Source organism: Lycorma delicatula, chromosome 4, assembly GCF_047948215.1.
Source record: "Lycorma delicatula isolate Av1 chromosome 4, ASM4794821v1, whole genome shotgun sequence".
Taxonomy (NCBI): Eukaryota; Metazoa; Arthropoda; class Insecta; order Hemiptera; family Fulgoridae; genus Lycorma; species Lycorma delicatula.
In genome coordinates, this window is record NC_134458.1 from 31,526,986 (window position 1) to 31,548,471 (window position 21,486).

Consider the following 21,486-nt stretch of genomic DNA (forward strand, 5'->3'; position numbering starts at 1 on the left):
ATTAGACAGAGATACCGATATAAAGAGAAGGACAGAATACAGTGTCGAGGGACAATTAAAACAGTTAATGTGAGAACATAATCCGCGTCCAAATGATGTCTTCACTAGACAGAAATACATTAAAGAAACCCAGTAGCGATTTAATGAAACATCTACTGGCAAGTATAAAAACCGACTTTACGGTTTTGTTTTTTTATCTGTATGATACATATTGTGTGTGTGTGTGTGTGTATGTGTGTGGGCGCGCGCGTTAAGAGGAAATAAAAGCGGTTAGTTGGTTCTCTTCTGTATTTGTTATTTCATCAAAAAATCAAAACTGAAATATTGCCAAGGAGCTGTGGCATTAACAGATCCCTCCTCATGCATATAAAATTCCCGAGTGTCATTTCACTATTACTTCGTTCCTCATACATTCAATGCACCCTCTCTTGAAGTAATTTTTTTATATCCGTTTCACATTTACACATACACACAAACGTGAAACTAAATTTGAAATTTTGCTTAAAGATTAAGAAAATTCGTTTTCGAAACGCTGCTGTTTAAGAAGTACTGCAGAATTTGCAACATTTAAAAAAAAATTAATGTTAACTCTGTTTATTTTAAAAAGTTGTTTTAAATATTTTATTAAAAGCTCCGTATAAATTTTCTCAACAGTATGATTTCAGAACAGATTTTTCTAGTTTTCTAGTTTTTCTAGTTTCTAGTTTCGAGTAAGTGCACCTTTGTTTCTGAACAGAAAGGCTGTGACGTATTAGATGTATAAATTGATGTATTTGAGCGGTAAAACCTTAAGCGCTTCTTCCAGATGCGATTTTTGTGAACTCTCATTCCTTTAGGAACGAAGGTTCTATTTTAAGCCCGATTATATACTTCTTAAAAATACTCGTACTCTAGGCGTAAGGGTCCTTCTGTCGTACCATGTTAGGTAATCGTTTTTGAAAGCGTAGTCGAGGTACTGAATGCGTTTTCTTTTCGTGAGGTTTCCTCTCCACCGTATATTTGTCAGTCTGTAGAGAACGTAGCGTACATGCTGGTTTCCATCAGAGATGAGTAAATCTTAAAATATTAATAGTGCAATTAGCGGAACTTATACCCGTTTTATCGGTACCCGGCCAAAAGAAGACCTTTATAGCGGATCTTATCGACGTACAGGTCTTGAACGGTTTGCCGTTGTCTTTGATGTTAGGATGAGCCTACAAAAACAGGGATTACTTGTATCTACTATTTTGGATAAGGTAATTCTTTGCTATTTTCAAATTAAATATTTGGCTATCTAAAATTCAGGGATTAATTTCGCCAGGACAGAGATTATAGCAGAAAGGACTATCTAACAATCTTAAGTTACAATCTTTTTTACGTTACCTTTTTGTAGCTTTCGTTTTAAAAATTATATTTTAATATTTAATTTCTATTACACGATAAGGAAAATAATTTCTTATATTTATTTATTTTTCATCACTATTCTGACAAAGAACATGTAGTAATACCCACAGCATACATTTTTTATTTAGAAAATACAAAACTATGAATTAGCTTCGCTTCTATCTTTTTATTATCGTTTTCCATAAAATTTTCGGTAAATCATGTTTTTTAACACGATTATCATACGATAATAAAATGTTCGATTCACTTTTTTTTTGTAGAATAATCTACATAATTTTGAACAATTTCAAGCAAGATTCCGTTTTTATCTTATTAATTAAAATCTTTATTTAAGAATCCGGGAAGCGAACAGGAAAATTTCATTATTACATTCCTAAAACTCATCGGTTAAAATAAATAAATATAAAAAATAAAAAATGAAATAACATGTAAAACGTTAAAGAATAAAAGTAGATCTAGAGCGTATTCAGTTTCAAAAAATTTCTATTTATAGAATAAATCTTTTTTACAAATAGAAATTACGACAAAGTAATGCCGAGTAATTTCTCTAGTTAAATTACATGGTACTGCGTAGGCAATACTATTATGGCAAAAAGTATATGCAGAAAGAAAATAATGAATCTCCTTCTTGTAAACGACATACCTGAAGGTGTAATGATGGGCATACTCGGTTCTGTTATAAGCTCTTAACTACGGTTATTATATGTATTCTAATACATAGTCATAAAGACATAAACAAACACCCTCGCGTACACACATACATTTTATAAGTTTTCTTTAGATAATTTTTAAAGATATATTATGACAATATGAAGGTTTTCAGTACATAGTCGAGACTGTATATCGATATTAGCAAAGACGTAATAGAACGGTTGGTTAGATGAGAGGGTTTGCTGGAACGGGAAATTTTCATCCCCTACCGAATAAATGTACGTTGTACTCGACATATAGTAGTAGTCCTTTCTGATGAAAAGTCTGTTCTGCGCGTTGTCGTTGATACTGCGGTTATCGGATATGAAAACAATACTTCATAAGTCAGAGTTATTATTCAGAACCCCTCAACATACACACACTCACACTTTAGCGCTTGTATGTGTGTTTAAAATCAGAAACAGCCTATTAAAAGACGCGTTTATGATAATATAAACGTCTGACTTTTAGCATTATTCACCTATTTAGATGAAACATTCAGCGTTTATCGATATTCCGTAAAAGGATTTATTTATAAAATATACTGTCAAAGTATAACGATATTAGTTTAAACTAAAAAAAAAAAAAAAAAAAAATTATATACAAAATGCAGTATTTAAAAATAATTAAGTAAATCTAAAAACATAACATACATTTTCTTATATTACAGTATTAATTCTTAAACCGGGTAAAATGGCAAGATCGATGAGGCTGATGCGATCGTGTGTAATTTTAAAATTACGGCTTTATCATTAAAATATATCTTGGTAATACAGGACTAAAATTCTTTTTCACTTAAAAAAATAAAATAAAATAAATTTTACGAATAGAATTACTTATATGATCTCAGTTTACTTATAATTTAAAACTGATCGATGTAATTTTGATGTACAAATCAATTTTAAATTTTGGAAAAAATTAAAATTATTTCTTAAAAGTATAATATTGAAATATGCTATAAGAATATTTATGCTAAAATACGATTTAAAGAATATCTTTGGTTAATAGGCAACACCAATATCTATTATTCTGATAAATAGACATCAATCTAGTATCGACAGATAGCAGCTGCTGATTAGCCGAAAATATTTTCTGCACGATTCTCAAATATTTCATTACATGAAAATACTTACGTCTGTCCGTTTCACCATATAAACGATAATCCCAGAAAGAGCTCATCTGATCGTCAACAAATCTTTGCGACATTATCGCGGTTGAATTCAAAGAGGAACTGAATTTTCCCAATATTAGTTAGTTTAATACAAAATATAAGCGCATTTTGATTATCTCTGCAATTGATCTAAAACAATTCACTACCTGACATCCGATTATCTAGGTAGCTAACTGATATTTTGCTTAGGAATACCGTAAACATAATTGCAGACGAGATCGCCTCACATCTGATTTTTTTTTACATTAACACTAATTTACTTTTTTATTTGTCTGTTTTCCGTTGAACCTGTGCGATTATTTTGAATTGATTGTTTGTCTGAATTCTTATCCTTATGATTAAAACATGGATACCCGTTTTCAAACTTTCAGAAAGTTTCTGTGGTTATTATATTCGTATCGAACCTAATCATCTTAGAATTATCGGAGATCTGATACTTTTAGTCTAAATCTGATCTTATGGTAAGTCAATTCTGAAGATAACTTAGGCAGTCAAAAAAGTAACAAGAAAGCTAGGCTTACTAAGAAAGCGAGACGTTAATTTATTTCCGGCTTTTTTAAAGAATTTTAAAATTCTTTAAAAATCAATTCTATTTTGACTACGAAAGGTTAAAATTTTTCTTTATTGCGTAATTTTACAACCAAAATCAAAAAAACGGAACGTATCGTAAACGACAGTATAACAACTAAATAAATGGCCGTAAACTGAAGGACTCAAGGAATCCATTTCTATTTTATTCGTAAACTTTATTTTATTTTTTTTTTTTTAAGAGAAAAAGTGTTATATTTTTTCACCTTACGATTATTTCACTCCCGTCACTCGATCTAAACAACAGTCTTGTTTTAATTTTTTTTTTTATTCCTAACCTACCTACTTTTATTTATTTTATTACATTTCTACTTTATATATATTTTCCCGATTTTTTCCTGCGGCAAATATTTCTATCGGCTACCTTTCAGTCTTTTTTTTCATCGGCAACTAAATTTCTAGTATTAATAATAATAACAATAATTATATTTAGAATTTTTGCTCGGCTTTAAAATCCGAGCGATAAAAAGATTATATTATTAAAATTAAGATGATTTTATCTAATAGACTGTATATTTTTATCCTTACTTTTCTTTTGATATTCGTATATTTATATTATTAAAAGCAAGAATAATATTAAAATTTTTAATTGACTCCAAAGGACGTCAACTAAGTATATATATATATATATATATATATATATATAATTTACGGCTTTGAATTGATGTTAAATAACATTAAACTCTCTGTCAAACATTGCCAAATTCTGTTTATAATACATTATTTTGTTTTAAAACATTCCTTTTATCATCATCATTTATTTATTTATTTTGTATTTAATTTTTTGCTGAATTCAAGTAGATATTTTATACTATTAATTACTTAACTCAGTTCGTTAAGCGTATTAATATTTACATCTTGTTAATAAAAAATGATGATAATATGTATATAGTAATTTATGGGATATTCTAATTTAGACGATCGGATACTGTTTATATAAATATATAAATCATCTGCTTTTTGACGTTCGTTGTTCTTTTTAAAACTTAAGTATATTTTGTAATTAAAATTTGTATATTGTACGTCCATTTTGATTAAACTTTCTTCAGAAATTTTAATTGCACGACTTCCCAAAAAGGAGAGTAATGTATTTAGGGTATATGTAAGTTGTAACGAAGTAGCTAAAAGGCTGAACCGATTTAGATGTATGACCCCGCGTTGGAATCCTTTCAGGAAGTGTCAAAGATTATATAAATGTATATATATATATATATATATATATATATATATGTATTTATTAGTGGAGATTTGCCGGTTGAAGCACAAACTTTAATGAATTGAATTAATGAACTGTGAGTCTCTATGACATTGTTAAATGGGTTTTAACTGAATGATTCAAATCAAACGAATGAATAATATTACAAAAATAATAGAATTAAATCTATGTTATATAAAATAAAACAATATTAAATAAATTCAAAAAATTTCAGTTTAATAATAATAATGGGCTTGCCATGGGGGACTACGAGTGAGGCTAGGGTGGTGAGGTGATGCGAGTACCTCGTATGAGGGTAGACTAATCATCACGATCAACTGGTAACAAACTGAGTGCTCCTGGGGCACTGTTTTGGGAGGTGCAGTGGGGTGCTCTTTTAATATATTTGCAGACAATCGTCCGATTCTCAAAATTCAAACGGGGTATTTTTAATTAGGTTGAAGTCTAATGTTTTCATGCATCAGGTACACTCTTGATCTAACAGATCACAGTTATTCGGAAATGTTGTTTTATCATCGCAACTGATGTTCTGATTTTCAATATTCAAACAGGATATTTATTAGTATAATACAAAATTACGACGGAAGCAAATCAGAACAAAAATTAATTTATATACTCAGAAAAATCGAGTGGCCTGCGCTACGCTGAGATCCAGCTTTAGCCCGGCGAGCTCCCACAAACGGCCTTTGTAGAGTTTGATGAGTACAATTAGAGGTAATGCTGTCGGCATCGGATTGAGGATCGAGCCCGCTACACTCGAATTTGATGCTTTAGTGGAATGTGGCAAAGTGGAACGCTGTATGCTGCCACTAATATTATGCTGGGCTATATCGGTGCATAAAGTATAAGAGATTACTCTGGATAGAACTGTCGTAGATCTGAGCACTCACATTTTTGCCAAGGGCTAGGACTACGTAGCATTAAGTCACGTGAGACAATCAGAGAGTTTAGTTGTTTGGATCCCAGAAAATTGTTATATGATTCGTACGATAAAAAGTTTCTCGAGGAACTCAATCGCTTGAGAAATTTGTAAGTTTAGATTGATATACGCTAATTAAATAAATAAATAGAAATGTTTACGGTTTCCTCACTTGTCTTAGTACGTTAAATACGTTACCCAGAAGTTTTCAAAGTTTGAATTTTTCTCGATGATCACTAAAATGTGTTAAATAATAATAATAAAAACAAATATAAAAATTAAATAAACACGACTGCCAAAAAAAAAAAATAAAAAAATAAATTGAACTAAAAAAACGACAATAAATCGAACAAAGAAAAAAAAAGGTATACAAATAAAGGACTAAACATCGTTATACAGTATTAAATAAAATAAAATAACGAGTGACCAATCAATTATGATACAGTTTTAATTCGTTTGAATATATTTTTCATGTTGTAGAAATAGCAGGCATTTAAGGTTGTCTAATGATTAAGTTTTCACCAGGTCTTACATCGATGAGAAAATTTTGTCCAGCGAAAATATTTAAATGCAGTCGGGGGCTCTTAATATAGAATAATTACTATTCAGAGCTCTTTAATATAGAACAATTACTATTTGAGCCCCCCCGACTACATTTAAATAGTTTCGTTGAAGGACAAAATTTTCTCATCGCTGTATGACCTGGTGAAAACTTCATCATTAGACAACCTTAAATGCCTGCTATTTCGACAACATGAAAATATTTTTAAACAAATTAAAACTGTTTGAAAGCTGACTTGTCACAGATTATTTTATTTTATATAATACTGTATAACGATGTTTAGTCCTTTATTTATATACCTTATTTTCTTTCTTTGTTCGATTTATTGCCTTTTTAGTTAAATTTTTATTTTAATCTTTTTTTTCAATCAGGTTTTTTAAGTTTTATAATTTTTTTTATTATTTTCTATCGTATATTATAAATTATTAAATTTATCGATTCGTATAATCGCCCCCGAATCCACAATTTCCATATACTAAAATTGTATTTTGGAACGAACATTTTTTTCAATAATCTGAAAATCGTACTTCGATGAAACATTTATTTATTTATGTAAATAAAGATTTATTTCCGTATCGATTATGAAAATTATATCGGGCAGTTTGAAATTATATAAGGGTACTGAAAATATCAACGCGGTCGGCATCTACGCTTATATTACAATAACTAATTTTCCTAAAACAGAGCACAGATTTTTCAGTTTTTTAAAAATATGTTCTAGTATGTAAAAAAATAATTGTACGGGATAAATAAAACAGTTACTGCGTGAAGGGTAATACAAGTCTTAATCGATTAAAAATCGTAATTTTTGTAGTTACAATATAGATTAACTAATTTCATTATTGGCGAGAATTTAAACGATAAAATTGAAAAAGAATTTGAAAACGGTATTAATACTCCCATACTTTATTTTCGTGTTTTTTTGTTTTTTTTTTTTTTTTAATTGTTTTTATTTTAAATGAAACAAACGATTTAGTATTACGTATTGCAGAGATTACGTTAAGGAAAGTTTAGACTATTTTATTTATTTATTATTTATCTCGACTATCTTAACTCAGTGTTCGGGTTTGCAATTCTTCAAGAACTAAAAGCGGTAATTCTTTTACGGTATAACTAAGTAGTTCGGTTCCATCGCCGTACGTAGTTCAACTTTCCGTAATCTTGTGCCTTAATCTTGTATTAAATTACTTATGTGCGGTAATAGTTTCGGTAGATAAATCGTTTTTCTGATCTTGTGTGTGTTTTTTGTTGTTATTAATTAATTTACGTATTTTTACTAAAAATAATGTAGATAACGTAAAATTATAAATCATTTTTGCATGTATATGTACGCGCGTGTATTTTGTATATTAACTAATAGAGGTAAAATAATATTTCTATTTATTTATTTCGTTTTTATTTTTTGTTCTATTCCCCTTCTTTCTTTAACGGTATATACGTTCGCATCGGCTAGCATCCCGTAATGAATATATACATATATAAAAAATGTCGTAAAAATATCCTTTCATGTTTTCTGCTTTCAACAATAAATTTATATTTGGGTGTAACGATATAAAATACCCCTATAAAATGAGTGGCGATGTTATATAGAAGTAACAGTGGCACGAGTAGATAAAGAGGGGGGAAATATAGCAACTTTAAGAGGTAGAGGAGCGAGAGCGGGAATTTTTTCAAGCTATGTGTTTAGGGGCAGGAATAAGTGCAAATAATAGAAACTGTAGCCGATCACAGCGGTGGAATACTCTCTGGCACCCCCCTCAACTTCTCTATTTCGTCGGCTTATAAAAACAATAAAATTCACCTATAAAACGGCGCCGTGACCCTGCCCGCTCTTTTCCTAACCCCGTCATTTGTTTTTAGCCTTCTCACCGTTCGTTCCAAGACCTGCCAGGTGAATTTTCCTAGTTTATTGCTGTATTATCGGCAGCCGTGTTACCGCATGATTTTTCCAACATTTCCACAGCTCGTATAAAACATTTTTCCACTGCTTACACTGAATGACGACATCGTCTATTCCGTGTAATACTTAATATTAGACCTACAGAACACGATATATTAATCTCGTTCACCGGCAATATATCATCTCCTCAGTTTACTTATTACACCATTCATACACGAAATAATGCCTAGCGTGTAAGTATTTACGTCTTTTCTTCTGTGACCGTACCTGAAAGTAAAAAATTTTCTTGATGTTCCCAAAAAGATTAAAAAGTAAAATCCAGATTTCTTTAACTTTAAGTCGAATAATTATTTTAATTGATTAAACTTTGATTCGAGAACTTTTTTTTTATAAATAATAAGTTAACCATCGTATCTACCGCATTCAGCGGTGGTCAGACCGAACTGTTAATAGGTCGGTTGAGTGAATGCACGTGCTAAACACTATTTCGGAAACAAGGAGAAATTGTTCTTTTAGGAATCCCCGTTCCTTTTTTCCAGCGATACCTTCATTTCAGAAGACAGTACAACGTTTTTGGGGTATGCAGCTAAATCGTTCGAAGCATGACCATTAATTAGTAATATACTAAACTAAAGTGAATAAAACACCCCGATCTCTGAAAGGTTTATGGGCGCGATGGGCACATTTTAACTAGAAAGGGCCCCCCCGTCGGACTATTATGAATCTTACTGCTGTTCCACTAACTCTCACCGTCTACTCCTTTTTCTTATCTTCGATCCTTTCTTCCTAATTTTCTGCTCCGGAGATGTAGGTCTGATGATGCTTAGGTATATGCCGAGTTTACCGAAAACTACAGAGAAGTACATCCTTTTGTCGACCCGGTAGGGAGATTGCCTGTGAGCTGATCCCGGAAATGAACTATATATCTAATCACCTAATCTCCAATGCAGTGATTTCCAAACTGTGCGCCGCGGTCTCTTTACAGGGGCGCAGCGAAATATTGTAAAAGCTTCATAATTAATTGAACCAGGACATTTATTATTATTAATTTAATGTTAATAAAGTAAAAAAAATATTGAAGATACACGAGTTTTATTTATTTTTATCTCTTACGAGTAGTCGTACTTTTACTTAGGGTAGGGCGCCATGGAAAAATGTAAATTGAGAAAGGGCGTCGCGACTCGGAAAAGTGTGGGAACTTCTGGCCTATCGGATAAACTTAGGCCTCCAAATCCCTCATAGAAGATAAATGCAAATAGCTTCTGTAATATTTTAATTTCCAAAGAGTTTTTAAAGTTTACTTATAATTTTATAAAAAGTTAGTCGTCCATATTGTCGTGTGTTCACGGTTCGACCAGGATATTGAGAGACTATCATACGTAAAAATTTCTTACAAATACAATTTATTACTCTAAAAACATAGAAAATAAAACAGAAGTACCCTACTCTTTATTAATGAATGGAGTGCTGTTACTTTCACAACTGTTTACCAGTAACTTACCGAACAACTTTCTGTATTCAATCACTGTCCGCACTGGTAACGTATTCTTCACTCGTTGTTACTACACTCATACTGATACTGATATCACCGTCACCGCAACCGTTTCGAATTCGGGCTTGCAAAACTCCTTACTGTAATCGATTTTTATCATGACTGCGTTGAAGACGGCCTCGCTAAACTACTGACTCTCTATGCTGGTCTCTGGCAGTATTTGTATCCTCTGGCCTGCATAACCAGTACCTGCTTCATCCCTTTAACTGTTGAAGAGTAATAATTTTCATCATCTGCGCCATTACTTTTCTATAAATTCTTTTACCGGTCCGATAACCCTTGTGGTCAAACAAAATCTTTTGGAGCTGTCATTTTCTGTATTACAAACAAAAGATTTTTAAACGGACCCGTTACTTTAACTAAAAAGATCCCTTTTAGTTCTTTCTGGATTTTTTTATTTTATATTATCTTTATTTTTTCTTAATTGGAAATAATCTGTTACTGTGGTTCGTTATACTGGTCCTATTAGAATAATATTTTTACAAATTACTCACCTTAAAACTTTTCCTTTTAATTTATTTTTTTTGTATAAATAAATGATTGAATTCGTTATATTTTAAAATCTTCTAAGAAATTGAAAATTAACCGGTTGAAGTCCAACTTTTAAGCGATATATTTTGTAAACACCGGTAAAAAGTGTAACGTAATATTTATTTATAAATAAAGAAGTCCTACTGCCTTCGATTATTTAATTCGCTTTGCTTTAAGCGAATCCCTTTCGTTTGACTAATCTAGTCACAAAGAAAGGTTAAATTCATAGAAATGCGAAACGATGATACTTTTCCAAAAATAGCTGATTTACAAAAGAAAAATTTAGTTCTGGATATTTGAGAATTTTCTATAGATATCGGATATTGTATTATTCTTATTGTTATTTTGTTTCTTGTAGGTATAAATATCGATTCTTGTAATTCTTTTAAAGTTTTTTTACGGTAAGAAATTGACATTTGATTAATATGAAATCCAAATCATTCCTATAATATCCTATGTTGCTCGGCAACCAATAATATAATGTAATTTATTCTATTAAATTTTTTTTCCTTTTAATAATTTTGGGAAATTTCCTACAGCTTTTAAAGTATGAACAAAAATGTTATTCTGTACAACATTAATCAAAGTCTTATTATAATTTTAATTTTCATTTGGTTTTAAGGAATTCAATTTTGACATTTTTATTTCAATAGATGTACAGGAAAACATTGTTTATCAAATATCGTGTTAAAATTGATTGCAGGTGGAGAAAAGGTTCAAGAATATAGTGGTTCAGATAGTTATAAACGTATAAAAACGTTATTAAAATACTAGCGACCGTTTTTAATAAATTCGGTTTTAAAATTTTTGCGATTAAGTGGTCGTGCCTATCGTATACAAACAGCTGTTCAGGATTCGGTAACTGAGTTTCACACACTTGCAGATTCCGCTGAAAAAATTTGTTACAGTCGTATATCGCACGATCCTTTCATACCCTTGAGGGTCGCATTCCACACTTTGGAGAATAACCAATCCATTTTACGCAATGTTCCTATTTAATTTAATTTTCTTAAAAAAATTCATTTTAAATAAGATGCGCGTGTTAAATATAATAAAAAAAAACAAATTTATTTCGTAAGTCATCATAAATATACATATTTAATTACTCCATTGTATTTTAAATACATAAATTTATTTATATTATAGGGATAATAGGGCCGGTTTGGGTTAAATTCGTCGGCGGCACTTACTGTACGTAGTCTCAGGCAATGTTTAGCTTAGTATTATCTTAACAGCCCAAATGCTTCAATTTCATAAATTTAATTCCCTCGGCACTGCTATCTTAGATACTTCGCCAACACCACCCCCTACTTCTCTCTTCGTCGTTCTATCAACTCATCCTTGCCCACCCCTTTCTTAGTCACCCTATTCACCCTTTCTACCTCATACTGTCTCATTCCTCCTCCCTCTCACACTACATTTCTCTCACTTATTTACTTACTTACTCACACTCAAACATGTCTACGTACATGCATACATACGTGTGCGTTTATATATATATATATATATATATATATATATATATACACATACACACTCATACTCATATACGCACACGCACATTCTTATGTTCTTACTTAGACCTAATACTAAATTCTACTTTCGTATCTTGTACGGATTATCCTTCTGTAAGACATGGACACATATAATGTTGTTTACAGCCTTAGAATACAAATTAATGAGTACCAAATACTAGTATTTTCTTATCCCCTCCAAAACAGACTCATTTCGAACACCCCACACTCTGTAATTCCATTTTCAACTTAATAAGAATGTTGACATTTCGAAATACGTTGAGCTGTAGTCCTACCCTTCTTCGAGTTCATATACACTACTTATCTTTCTGTTACGTATTATTTGGAACGCGTACTATACGTGTATAATAGCGGGTTGTGGGGGGGAAGAATATAACACAAGTAACCGCGATTAGTAAATGTTACAAGTTAAAAAGAGGTTTAATGATTAAAAAAAGTTTTAATGAGCGGTTGAGAAATATATATTTTGATTTATTAAGTTCTATGAGAAAGATGTTGTGTACATGCGTTATTAAATAGATTAGCACGTAATAGAACGGAATGGATAATCGCAACGAACCGATTTCATGACGATTCCAAAAAAATAGCAAGTAATTTTACTATGTTACCGTATGCAAAATAAAGAATTTTTTCGGCCTATACGGGTGTATAAAAATTACCAAAGGATTAGCAGTTTATTTTTCGATAAATTTCTTTGATTATTTTTACTTTTTTTTAATATATTTTTATGCGTTATGTAATATGTATTTAGCGTTAGTCGTATTTAAAATTCTTTGATAATTTTTTTTTTTAAGCGGAAAATTCTTGTAGGTTGCAGGTTGTAGGTTCTTTGTATCTTGAATTACTATCGGAGTAATAACGTAATTATTTAAATTAAATTAAATGTTTCCGTATAAACCGTGCAAATACTTCTATTACTAACAAATAATTTAAATTATCTATAATATTATCTGTATCTGATATTTTTTTATTTATTTATTTTAATGACACACAGAGAGCGACCCTGGCCGAGAAAGAGGTGAGCGCGTTGAAGGAGCAACTTGCTGTCGCCAACCAGAATACACTCTCTGACTCCAAGATGGCCGCCGGTACTGGAGAAGACGTCAACCGTTCCTCTATCCAAGTGGAACTCACTGCCAAGGACAAAGAGGTAACCTCCCTTCTTTATCTTCTTTTATTTCTTCTTCTAGGCCATTCATTACGTGTAAAATGAATTATTAATCATCCTTAAGAAATTCTTTAAATAACATTAACCATAATCCGTTTACATGCTTATATATATAATTTTAATTTTTTGTAATATTACACGAGACAAGTTTAGATTCATTCCGTCCATTAGTTTGTAGACATATTTTATAAATCTTATAAAGACTAATTTAAAATACTTTTAAGATCTTTAATTTAGGCTAATTCTTATCCAACAATTAACTGAATAAATTGCATTAATGAAAAATCAATGTTTTTTTTTTTTTTTTAAACGGGCCTTATATAATAATTAATACGTAATATTAATTAGTACACAATACTGAAAACTAAACAGATTATTGTTCGATATGAGAATACTTAAAAAAAGTCTTGCGGTTCTGAATTACTCATTTTTTAATTTATTTAAATTATTGGATATACTCGACAAAACTTCACTGACTGATCCGAATTAATTTTAATATGTGAATTTGTTTATTCGAAGAAAGTAGATTTTTATCTAAATGCTTTATTAACGATGCTTGTTTAAAAATACACAATCAGTTCAGATTTTTATAATTGTTTCAAATGATTCTTAAGAGTTTCCGTTTGCTATTTGTATTTTAATAACCGTTAAGAGGGACTCTTTATTTGTTTTATTTAATGCTCTTAAAAAAGCACAATAAAATAATTTTATTGTAACTCTCATTTTAATATTCCTATATGTTATGGATATTTCGATAAAATCGATCGTTATTAGTGTATATTCCCATACGATAAAAAATCTTGTAATGTTTCATTTTATATTTTTAATAAATTAGTTTACTATATAAAGAATCTTCAGATTATTTGTATAAAATTAATTTTAAAAATAAACTTAAAAAAAATTTCCCATCGATGAATTTTTTAAATAATAGCTGTAATAAGATAAACAGGATTTTCTTTTCCATTCTCGTTTAATGTGTACATAAATACAAACACAAATATTTAGCAATTAAATTTGTTTTAAATGTTAGTTTATTATGACCGATTTTATTGATTTATCTTCGCGTAATTACGTCACTATTGTTTCAAAAAATTATTATTATTGTGCATTAATATGAACTATAACCATTTATTTTTTTAAATTTACGGTCTATTATATTGATAAGAGTATCAATATCTTTGATAACACCAAGATCTTTCTACGGTTTCTCTTGATTCTTCCAGGCAAACACTGAAGCATTTATTTTTATTTTTTTTTGCTTATGCAAAAGCAATATTTTATTTACGAATCGTTAGTTAGGTATGGAATACCAAACATACGATGATTTCTGAAGTGGTTATATATATATAGTATATAAGAATTTTTATTTTTAGAAAACTATTTTTAATCCATTTTAAAGGAATAGAAATAATTTTATGTTATAATTTATTATTAATATTATAATTATTTTTATTATTTTTTTGTCTCGGAAATTCACATCCGGAATTTCAGTATGAGGGGCCATTGGGGCATACCTCATTCAATGCTGTGGTGTATTTAACACAGTACGTACAATCCTGCACGTCTCCACCGATTTTTGGGCTTTTCGAATTATGACTTTAGGATCCAGGCCAACCTTTTCTATGTACTTCTTTAAATTTTTGTTAATTAATCCGTTTGCTTTTATCACAATGGGAATAACTTCTAATGAGTTCAGTCTGTAAATTTCTTTATATTCTATTGCCAGAGGTTTGTATTTGGTTATTTTATCTGTTACAGCCTTATTAATATTCTGAACTGACGGGTGAGTGACATCAATGAGAAGAGTAGTTTTTTCTCTGATGTGTAGAACCGTTTCTGGCCTATTAGCAGCAACAAATTTGTCAGTATGTATGGGGAGATCATAATACAGTCTACAATGCTCATTTTCCAATGTAGGTTTGGCCTTATATTCATAAAAAGGACAATACTTCCTGTCATCTACAAGTCCTAATTTTAATGCCGATGCCTGATGAACGATATTTACTGTATGGTTGTGGCGATGCAGATATTCCGTGTTAGCCAAGTTTGAGCATCCAGTTATCAGATGATTGATGGCATACTCTGCACTAATCACTGATGTCTTGATTTTCTATTAACTTTTTGTAATTGTTTGTCGCAACGACCTGGTCCTGGGTGGCATGGATAAACCCTTCAGTTTCTCCAAATAGAGACTCATCCTTTACTCGACGCGTAGATGGATCCTATCACTGGTTGTAATATATTGGGGTAGAAATTTTCATCATTCAGTCTTAGAGGGGAGTAGCCCTTGTCAGATATAACTATTGTTTTGTGCAATGACGATGTTTCAGATCGGGAGAGAAAATATCTCTTCATTGATGCAATCTGTCTGTTACAAAGCGACTTCAGGTCGAGGAGGCTTCTACCACTTTCTTTACGAGAGATATACAAACGTTCTACTGCGGATTTAGGTCGGTGCATCCTGTACTTTGATAAATGAACAACTCCAAATGAGTATATGAGAACTGGCACACACCAAGAGTTAATGGCTTTGATTTTTTTTTTTGCATTGAGTTCTGTCTCCAGAATTTTGCGGAGTCTTTCTCTGAATTATTTCTCTAACTGCTGTTTGCTTGATTTATTGTTTACGATGAGGGTCTGTTTGAAACCAAGATATCTGTAAGTGTCCTCTGCGTCTAGTGGCCGTATTTCTCCATTTCCCGGCAAACTGTAGGTTTTTGGAACATCCTCAATTTCTCCCTTTCTAACCTTTAGAGTGGCGCATTTTCCGACACCAAAGTGCATCTGGATATCATTGCTGAATATGGCTGTAATATTCAGCAAACATGTAAGCTCTATAGCATTGCTAGCATACAATTTGAGATCGTCCATGTGCATTAGATGGTTAATAGTGTACACACTTTTCTCTTTGTCAGTCATTTTGAAACCGCGTCTTGACTGGTGGAATATACTTGAGCGAGGGTTCACAGATATGCAGAACGACAGGAGGCTCAAAGTATCGCCCTGAAAAATACCGCGTTGAATTGGGATCGGTTTTGACTTATTTCCTCCTCCAGGAAGCACTAATTCTATACACCATGAACTCATTAACTTCTTAAGGAGATCAATAATATTTTGATGAATACCGTATATTTTTAAAATATGTAACCCAACAATGTACCTCAACAATTAGGTACCGACTCATAGGCGTTCTGATAATCTATCCGTGCAACTGACAGATTTTTGTTCTTCTCTTTGCCTTTTTCCTGTTTAGCCTCCGGTAACTACCGTTTAGATAATACTTCAGAGGATGAATGAGGATGATATGTATGAGTGTAAATGAAGTGTAGTCTTGTACATTCTCAGTTCGACCGTTCCTGAGGTGTGTGGTTAATTGAAACCCAACCACCAAAGAACACCGGTATCCACGATCTAGTACTCAAATCCGTGTAAAAATAACTGGCTTTACTAGGACTTGAACTCTTCTCTTTGCCTGCCCCCCCAATTATCGCATCTATGATCAACTGCTCCTTGCAACCTTTAGCGTTCTTCCGGTAACCCTTTTGTTCCTCAGCGAAAATTATTTCAGATGTTACATAAGTAGTGATCTTACGAGCCAATATTGAGGAAATAATTTTTAACACTGTGTTCAAACATGTGATTGGCCTGTAGTTTTTTGAATTCTGGGTTTCCTTAGATTTTGGTTTCAGGTATGTAACTGCCTGGGAGATGAAAGTGGGTGCTTCAGAAGAATTGCGGAGCAAATCATTTAAAATCGTCACCAAAGGGGCGTGGAGAGCCACCAAGTACTTCCACCAAAAATTCTGAATACCGTCAGGTCCTGCTGTTTTCCAGTTTTGTAACTTTTTTACAGCTTGTTTGATATCATCGGAGGATATTACGGGTGTGTCCATGACTGATATACATCTCCTTGCCTCATTCTGTATCCATTATGCCTGAGAATTATGGCTCACAGCACCGGTTCACAGTCGGCTCCAATATTCTACGGTAGTATCCACGGTTGGTAGACCGCCAGTGCAATATGCTTCATTGAAACTGTTATAAAACTGTCTCTGGTTGAGGTCAAATTTTCTGTTTTCAGATTTTCTCTTGTTCGACATGTTATATAGTCGTAGTCTTTTCCCAGAGCTGCAATCTTTTGGTTGAGAGTGTCAATATGCAGGTCCATTTTTGTTTCGAATTCTGGGTCATCTTGACTGATTTTTTTTAATTTGAGAATGTGTTTGACTCTATCCCTTAATTATTGTTTACATCGGTCGCGTCTTTCCTTCCACACTAACAGATTTGCGATATCACTTCTGAATCTCTTTATTTTATTCTCAATTCTTCTATTCCATTTTGGTACTGTAATACTCTTAGTAGACCTGAAGCCACCCTTGGTTCACGATTGATGTTCTGGACACTTAATACTGTTTTTGCAGAAAATAACGCGTGTAACTGTAAGGATTTCAAAGTGGATATGGTTCTTCTGCTGAGAATTTTGTTAACCGTACTCAAGAATTGAAAGTACTCTTATTTGGGTATAATTTTGGTAGAGAATTTCTGTTGTTTGGATTCGTTCCGGCATACAGAGAGACATTCCTCTCCGATTCTTCATTGATTTTCGAGGTCTCCTCATCTGTGTTGGGCTCTTTGCTAGATAAACTGCACTCTGCTGCAAAAACTAAATAATGCTGATCGGTGTCTGCATTTAAACATCAGGATCAGTAGAGGTAACTAAACTATTGAAATACTTAATAAAGATTTCATTTTTAATCGTGTTTTGTTCATTAAATGTGATAAGGGGCTTGCTAAGAATATACCTAAATCGATCTCATATGTTTTGTTCAGTAAATTTGCTCAAATCCGGTCGAAGATTTTTGAGTTCACGGTACATCTTTACACGATAGTTAATTTTGTCTTTCCCACACTGTGTTACTATTTGATATGCTTCAGTACATCACAGTTATCCTTATGACTTCATTTAAAACGGGCTCGTGCAGAAGTTTTGTTAGGGATTCTGACATTCAACGATCGAGGCATACTAACAGGAGATAATGGTACTTCAGCGCTTTGTTGTTCCAAGATTTGCGATCCAGTAGCACATTGTGGTTCTGCCGTAGGAGTTGCTGGTCGTTCCCAAACTCCTACACTGGTGATTCGCATGCTGTCGCACCCAGCACCAGCTCCAGGTACGCCCTGACGATCCTCAGGCAGCGGCCGTTTCCTCAAATTATACTTCTTCAGAGACTCATCATAAAATGGGGAGGTCTTTTATACCTACGGCCAGGTTTCAAAGAGGGATGAGGAGGGGGTTGAGCAGGATGACTTCAGGAATTGGGAACGGGAGCCTACGAGTTACTCAATCCACCCACTGGCTCTCGTTGGAAAGGGAGAAAGCTGGGAGGAAAAGATGGGACTATCAGGGGGAGCGATAGCAGACTGCTACTCCGATTAGTCGTCTCTTATGACAGGGGGAGATCCCGTGGCACTATTCTCCAGATGGTCCCGGTACCACACGGGGGATTTATTATTATTATTATTATTATTATTATTATTATTATTATTATTATTATTATTATTATTATTATTATTATTATTATTATTATTATTATTATTATTATTAAAGAAGGGAATAATGTGATAGTTAAATTATGGTATAACATCTTCAGTTTTTGACGTCAGAGCCGTTAACCCACCTTTAACTCTAACAGATAAAAAAAAATATTCTATGTGGTACTGCTACTCATGGAAAACGTATAAGAAATACCTAATTCCGTAGTAGGGGTATAATTCTGTTACAAAATGGAAATATTCGGTAGAAATACTAAAATCATTTTTTTCATACGTAGGATTATAAGAGAAATAGAGATATTTTGTGTGTGTGTGTGTGTGTGTTTCGTTGTACTATGTAAAATTCGTGTGTCGTTTGTAGTGGGGGAACCAACGAAAAGCATTAAGTGGCCTCTCCATTACACTTATTTATCACTTGCTTTTGAAAATAATGTTGTACCGCAGGTGCAACCACGGATAGGCCGTCTTTATATTCCAGTATAAATAAAACTTTTTCGTTTTTCTTTTTCTTCTTAATAATGATTTAAATTTTTTTTTAATACATGAAATTAATTATCGCAAACGTTTGTAGTTTATTATAGCTTTTAATAAGCTATTTAAATATTTCGATCCAATTTTATATTATATGTATATATATATATATATATATATATATATATATATATATAATAGAAAACATTATCGTTATGAAGGAAAGCTTTTCTTTTCGTGTTAAATAAATGTCCTGTTGAAGAAAGAAAAAAGGATTGATAACAAAGAGAGAGTTAAAATGAGCTGGAAACAATAGAAGCGTGAAAAAATAAACTATCAATAAACTGTAGGATATAGAAAAATATTGCTATAAACTTTATATATATATTCAGTTTTTATATATCAGTGATTTAATTATACATCTGGTTACGGTCAAACTTTCTTTAAAAGAAATATTTTTATTTCTTTTTCTACATTAGTACAAGCGATTTTATTTTTCTAATAAACTCTTGCTGAGTCGGCTAAACGTTGATGAGCTCGGCTCGGCTACAGAAACGTACTTGCAGCGATAGGAACCGGTACATTTTCGCATACTTATTATTTTTGGTATCGAGTTGGTCGGTTCTATTATCGGGTACCTATACGGTCGTTAAATCGGATCGTTTCCTCTACGTTAGTTTATTATATTAACATTGGTACCGTAAACAAGAATGAGTGGAACGATTTTATATTCGTTTAAACGGCATAGGTTTCACACGTTGTTCGTAATAAGTTTCAACGTTCCACAAGATTAACGATGAAAGTGGCGGCCGACTTTTGTATGTATACCGTATCAATAAAACAGTATTTACATCGACCGACTAGTATGGTGTAGTATTCTATACATTTTTTCCAGACTAAACTTTTAATTGTTTAAATTTTCTAAATTATATTATTCATTTTATATATTAAAAATGTTTTGTCTCTTCAGTTTTTACGTTATACGCTTACGTTCAGTACTAACTATCGATACCCAAAATACGATTCGCCGATCTAGGTTTCTTCTGGAAAAAACTTTCGGTTTTTTCGTCTTTAAACCTCTTTATTTCCGACTTTATCCCACCTAGTCTGTAATTTGCAACGTTCTTATTCAACATCGTATTTCAAAAGACTTCTTCTAAGACTACGGTTAGACGATCCTATTCTCAGATTTTTACTATATTCTCAATAAATATTATTAAAAATTTCTTTTTAATTCGTTAATCGATGTTTCGTACTAGCAGATTTGTTTCATTTACAAATTCTCTTTCCATATGCTAACCTATTTTTGATATCTATTCGATAATCCATCCTTTATATGCATGTTTGTAATGTTCTTATAAATTTTCTTATTTTCTTTTTGTTGTATAGAACACTTCTTTTACACCGTTCCCTCACAATAATCGATCCGTACTATTTGTTCTTCTTACTCTATATTAGAGGATTTACTGAAAGAAATTTAAAAAAAAAGATCGCTTTTTTTTCTTCTCGGATTATTATTCTGGAATTTTTTTATTTTGAACAGTAAAGTATCAAAATACTATTAGTTATAATATTGTGAATTTAGTGCTTTAGATAGAAACGAGCATTTTTTTCTAGTGTTTTCTAATTCTGTAAAGTTAATTTTCCTCAAAATCTATCGGAAGAAAGCTTATTTCCGCTTACCTTTTCACGATTTATATTTTAATAAATTAATTATAAGTATATAAACACGGGTAAACTTTAATTTTCTGCTACATGTATCGGTTAAAAGTAATTTCTTATTAACAGAATAAATTTGCTTAAGTGGAAAATAATATAGTTTCAAACATTATAAAAGCTCTGATGAATATTTTACAAACGTCCACAAAGTAAACGTTCTGTCGTATTTTAAGTACGTTCTTTCTACCCGTTTTATTTATATGTGCTCTATCCTATATCGAACTACAACTCGTGCTTGCGATTTATTTTCACATTTTAATGGTTTCAGAAATACAGGATAAAAAAATATAATTCATTTCTTTTACCGTATCGGCCGCCGTTTGACTAGCTCGATGATATTCTTTATTTTTTCTTTTACGTGTGATAATAATCTTTATTCTTTCAACCCTATATCCTAAATTAAAAACTTTATTTATTCTAATTATTGGCTTCCGATGCAGTTTTTATTCTATATAAGGCCCTTTATTATCAAATAAACCGAACCTTCTAGATCCTAATAAATGGCCGTCTGACTAATATCTTTTTACG

General features: G+C 31.8%; 1 protein-coding gene across 1 annotated transcript in view; it reads left to right on the forward strand.

Annotated features, from left to right (window-relative positions):
• The window catches only part of LOC142323234 (homeobox protein cut-like), a 293,478-nt gene that overhangs the window by 133,951 nt on the left and 138,041 nt on the right, over positions 1 to 21,486 (forward strand). The window contains exon 2 of the mRNA XM_075362598.1: positions 13,042 to 13,197. Coding sequence (XP_075218713.1) covers positions 13,042 to 13,197 — 156 coding nt within the window. The remainder of the gene's footprint in view (positions 1 to 13,041; positions 13,198 to 21,486) is intronic.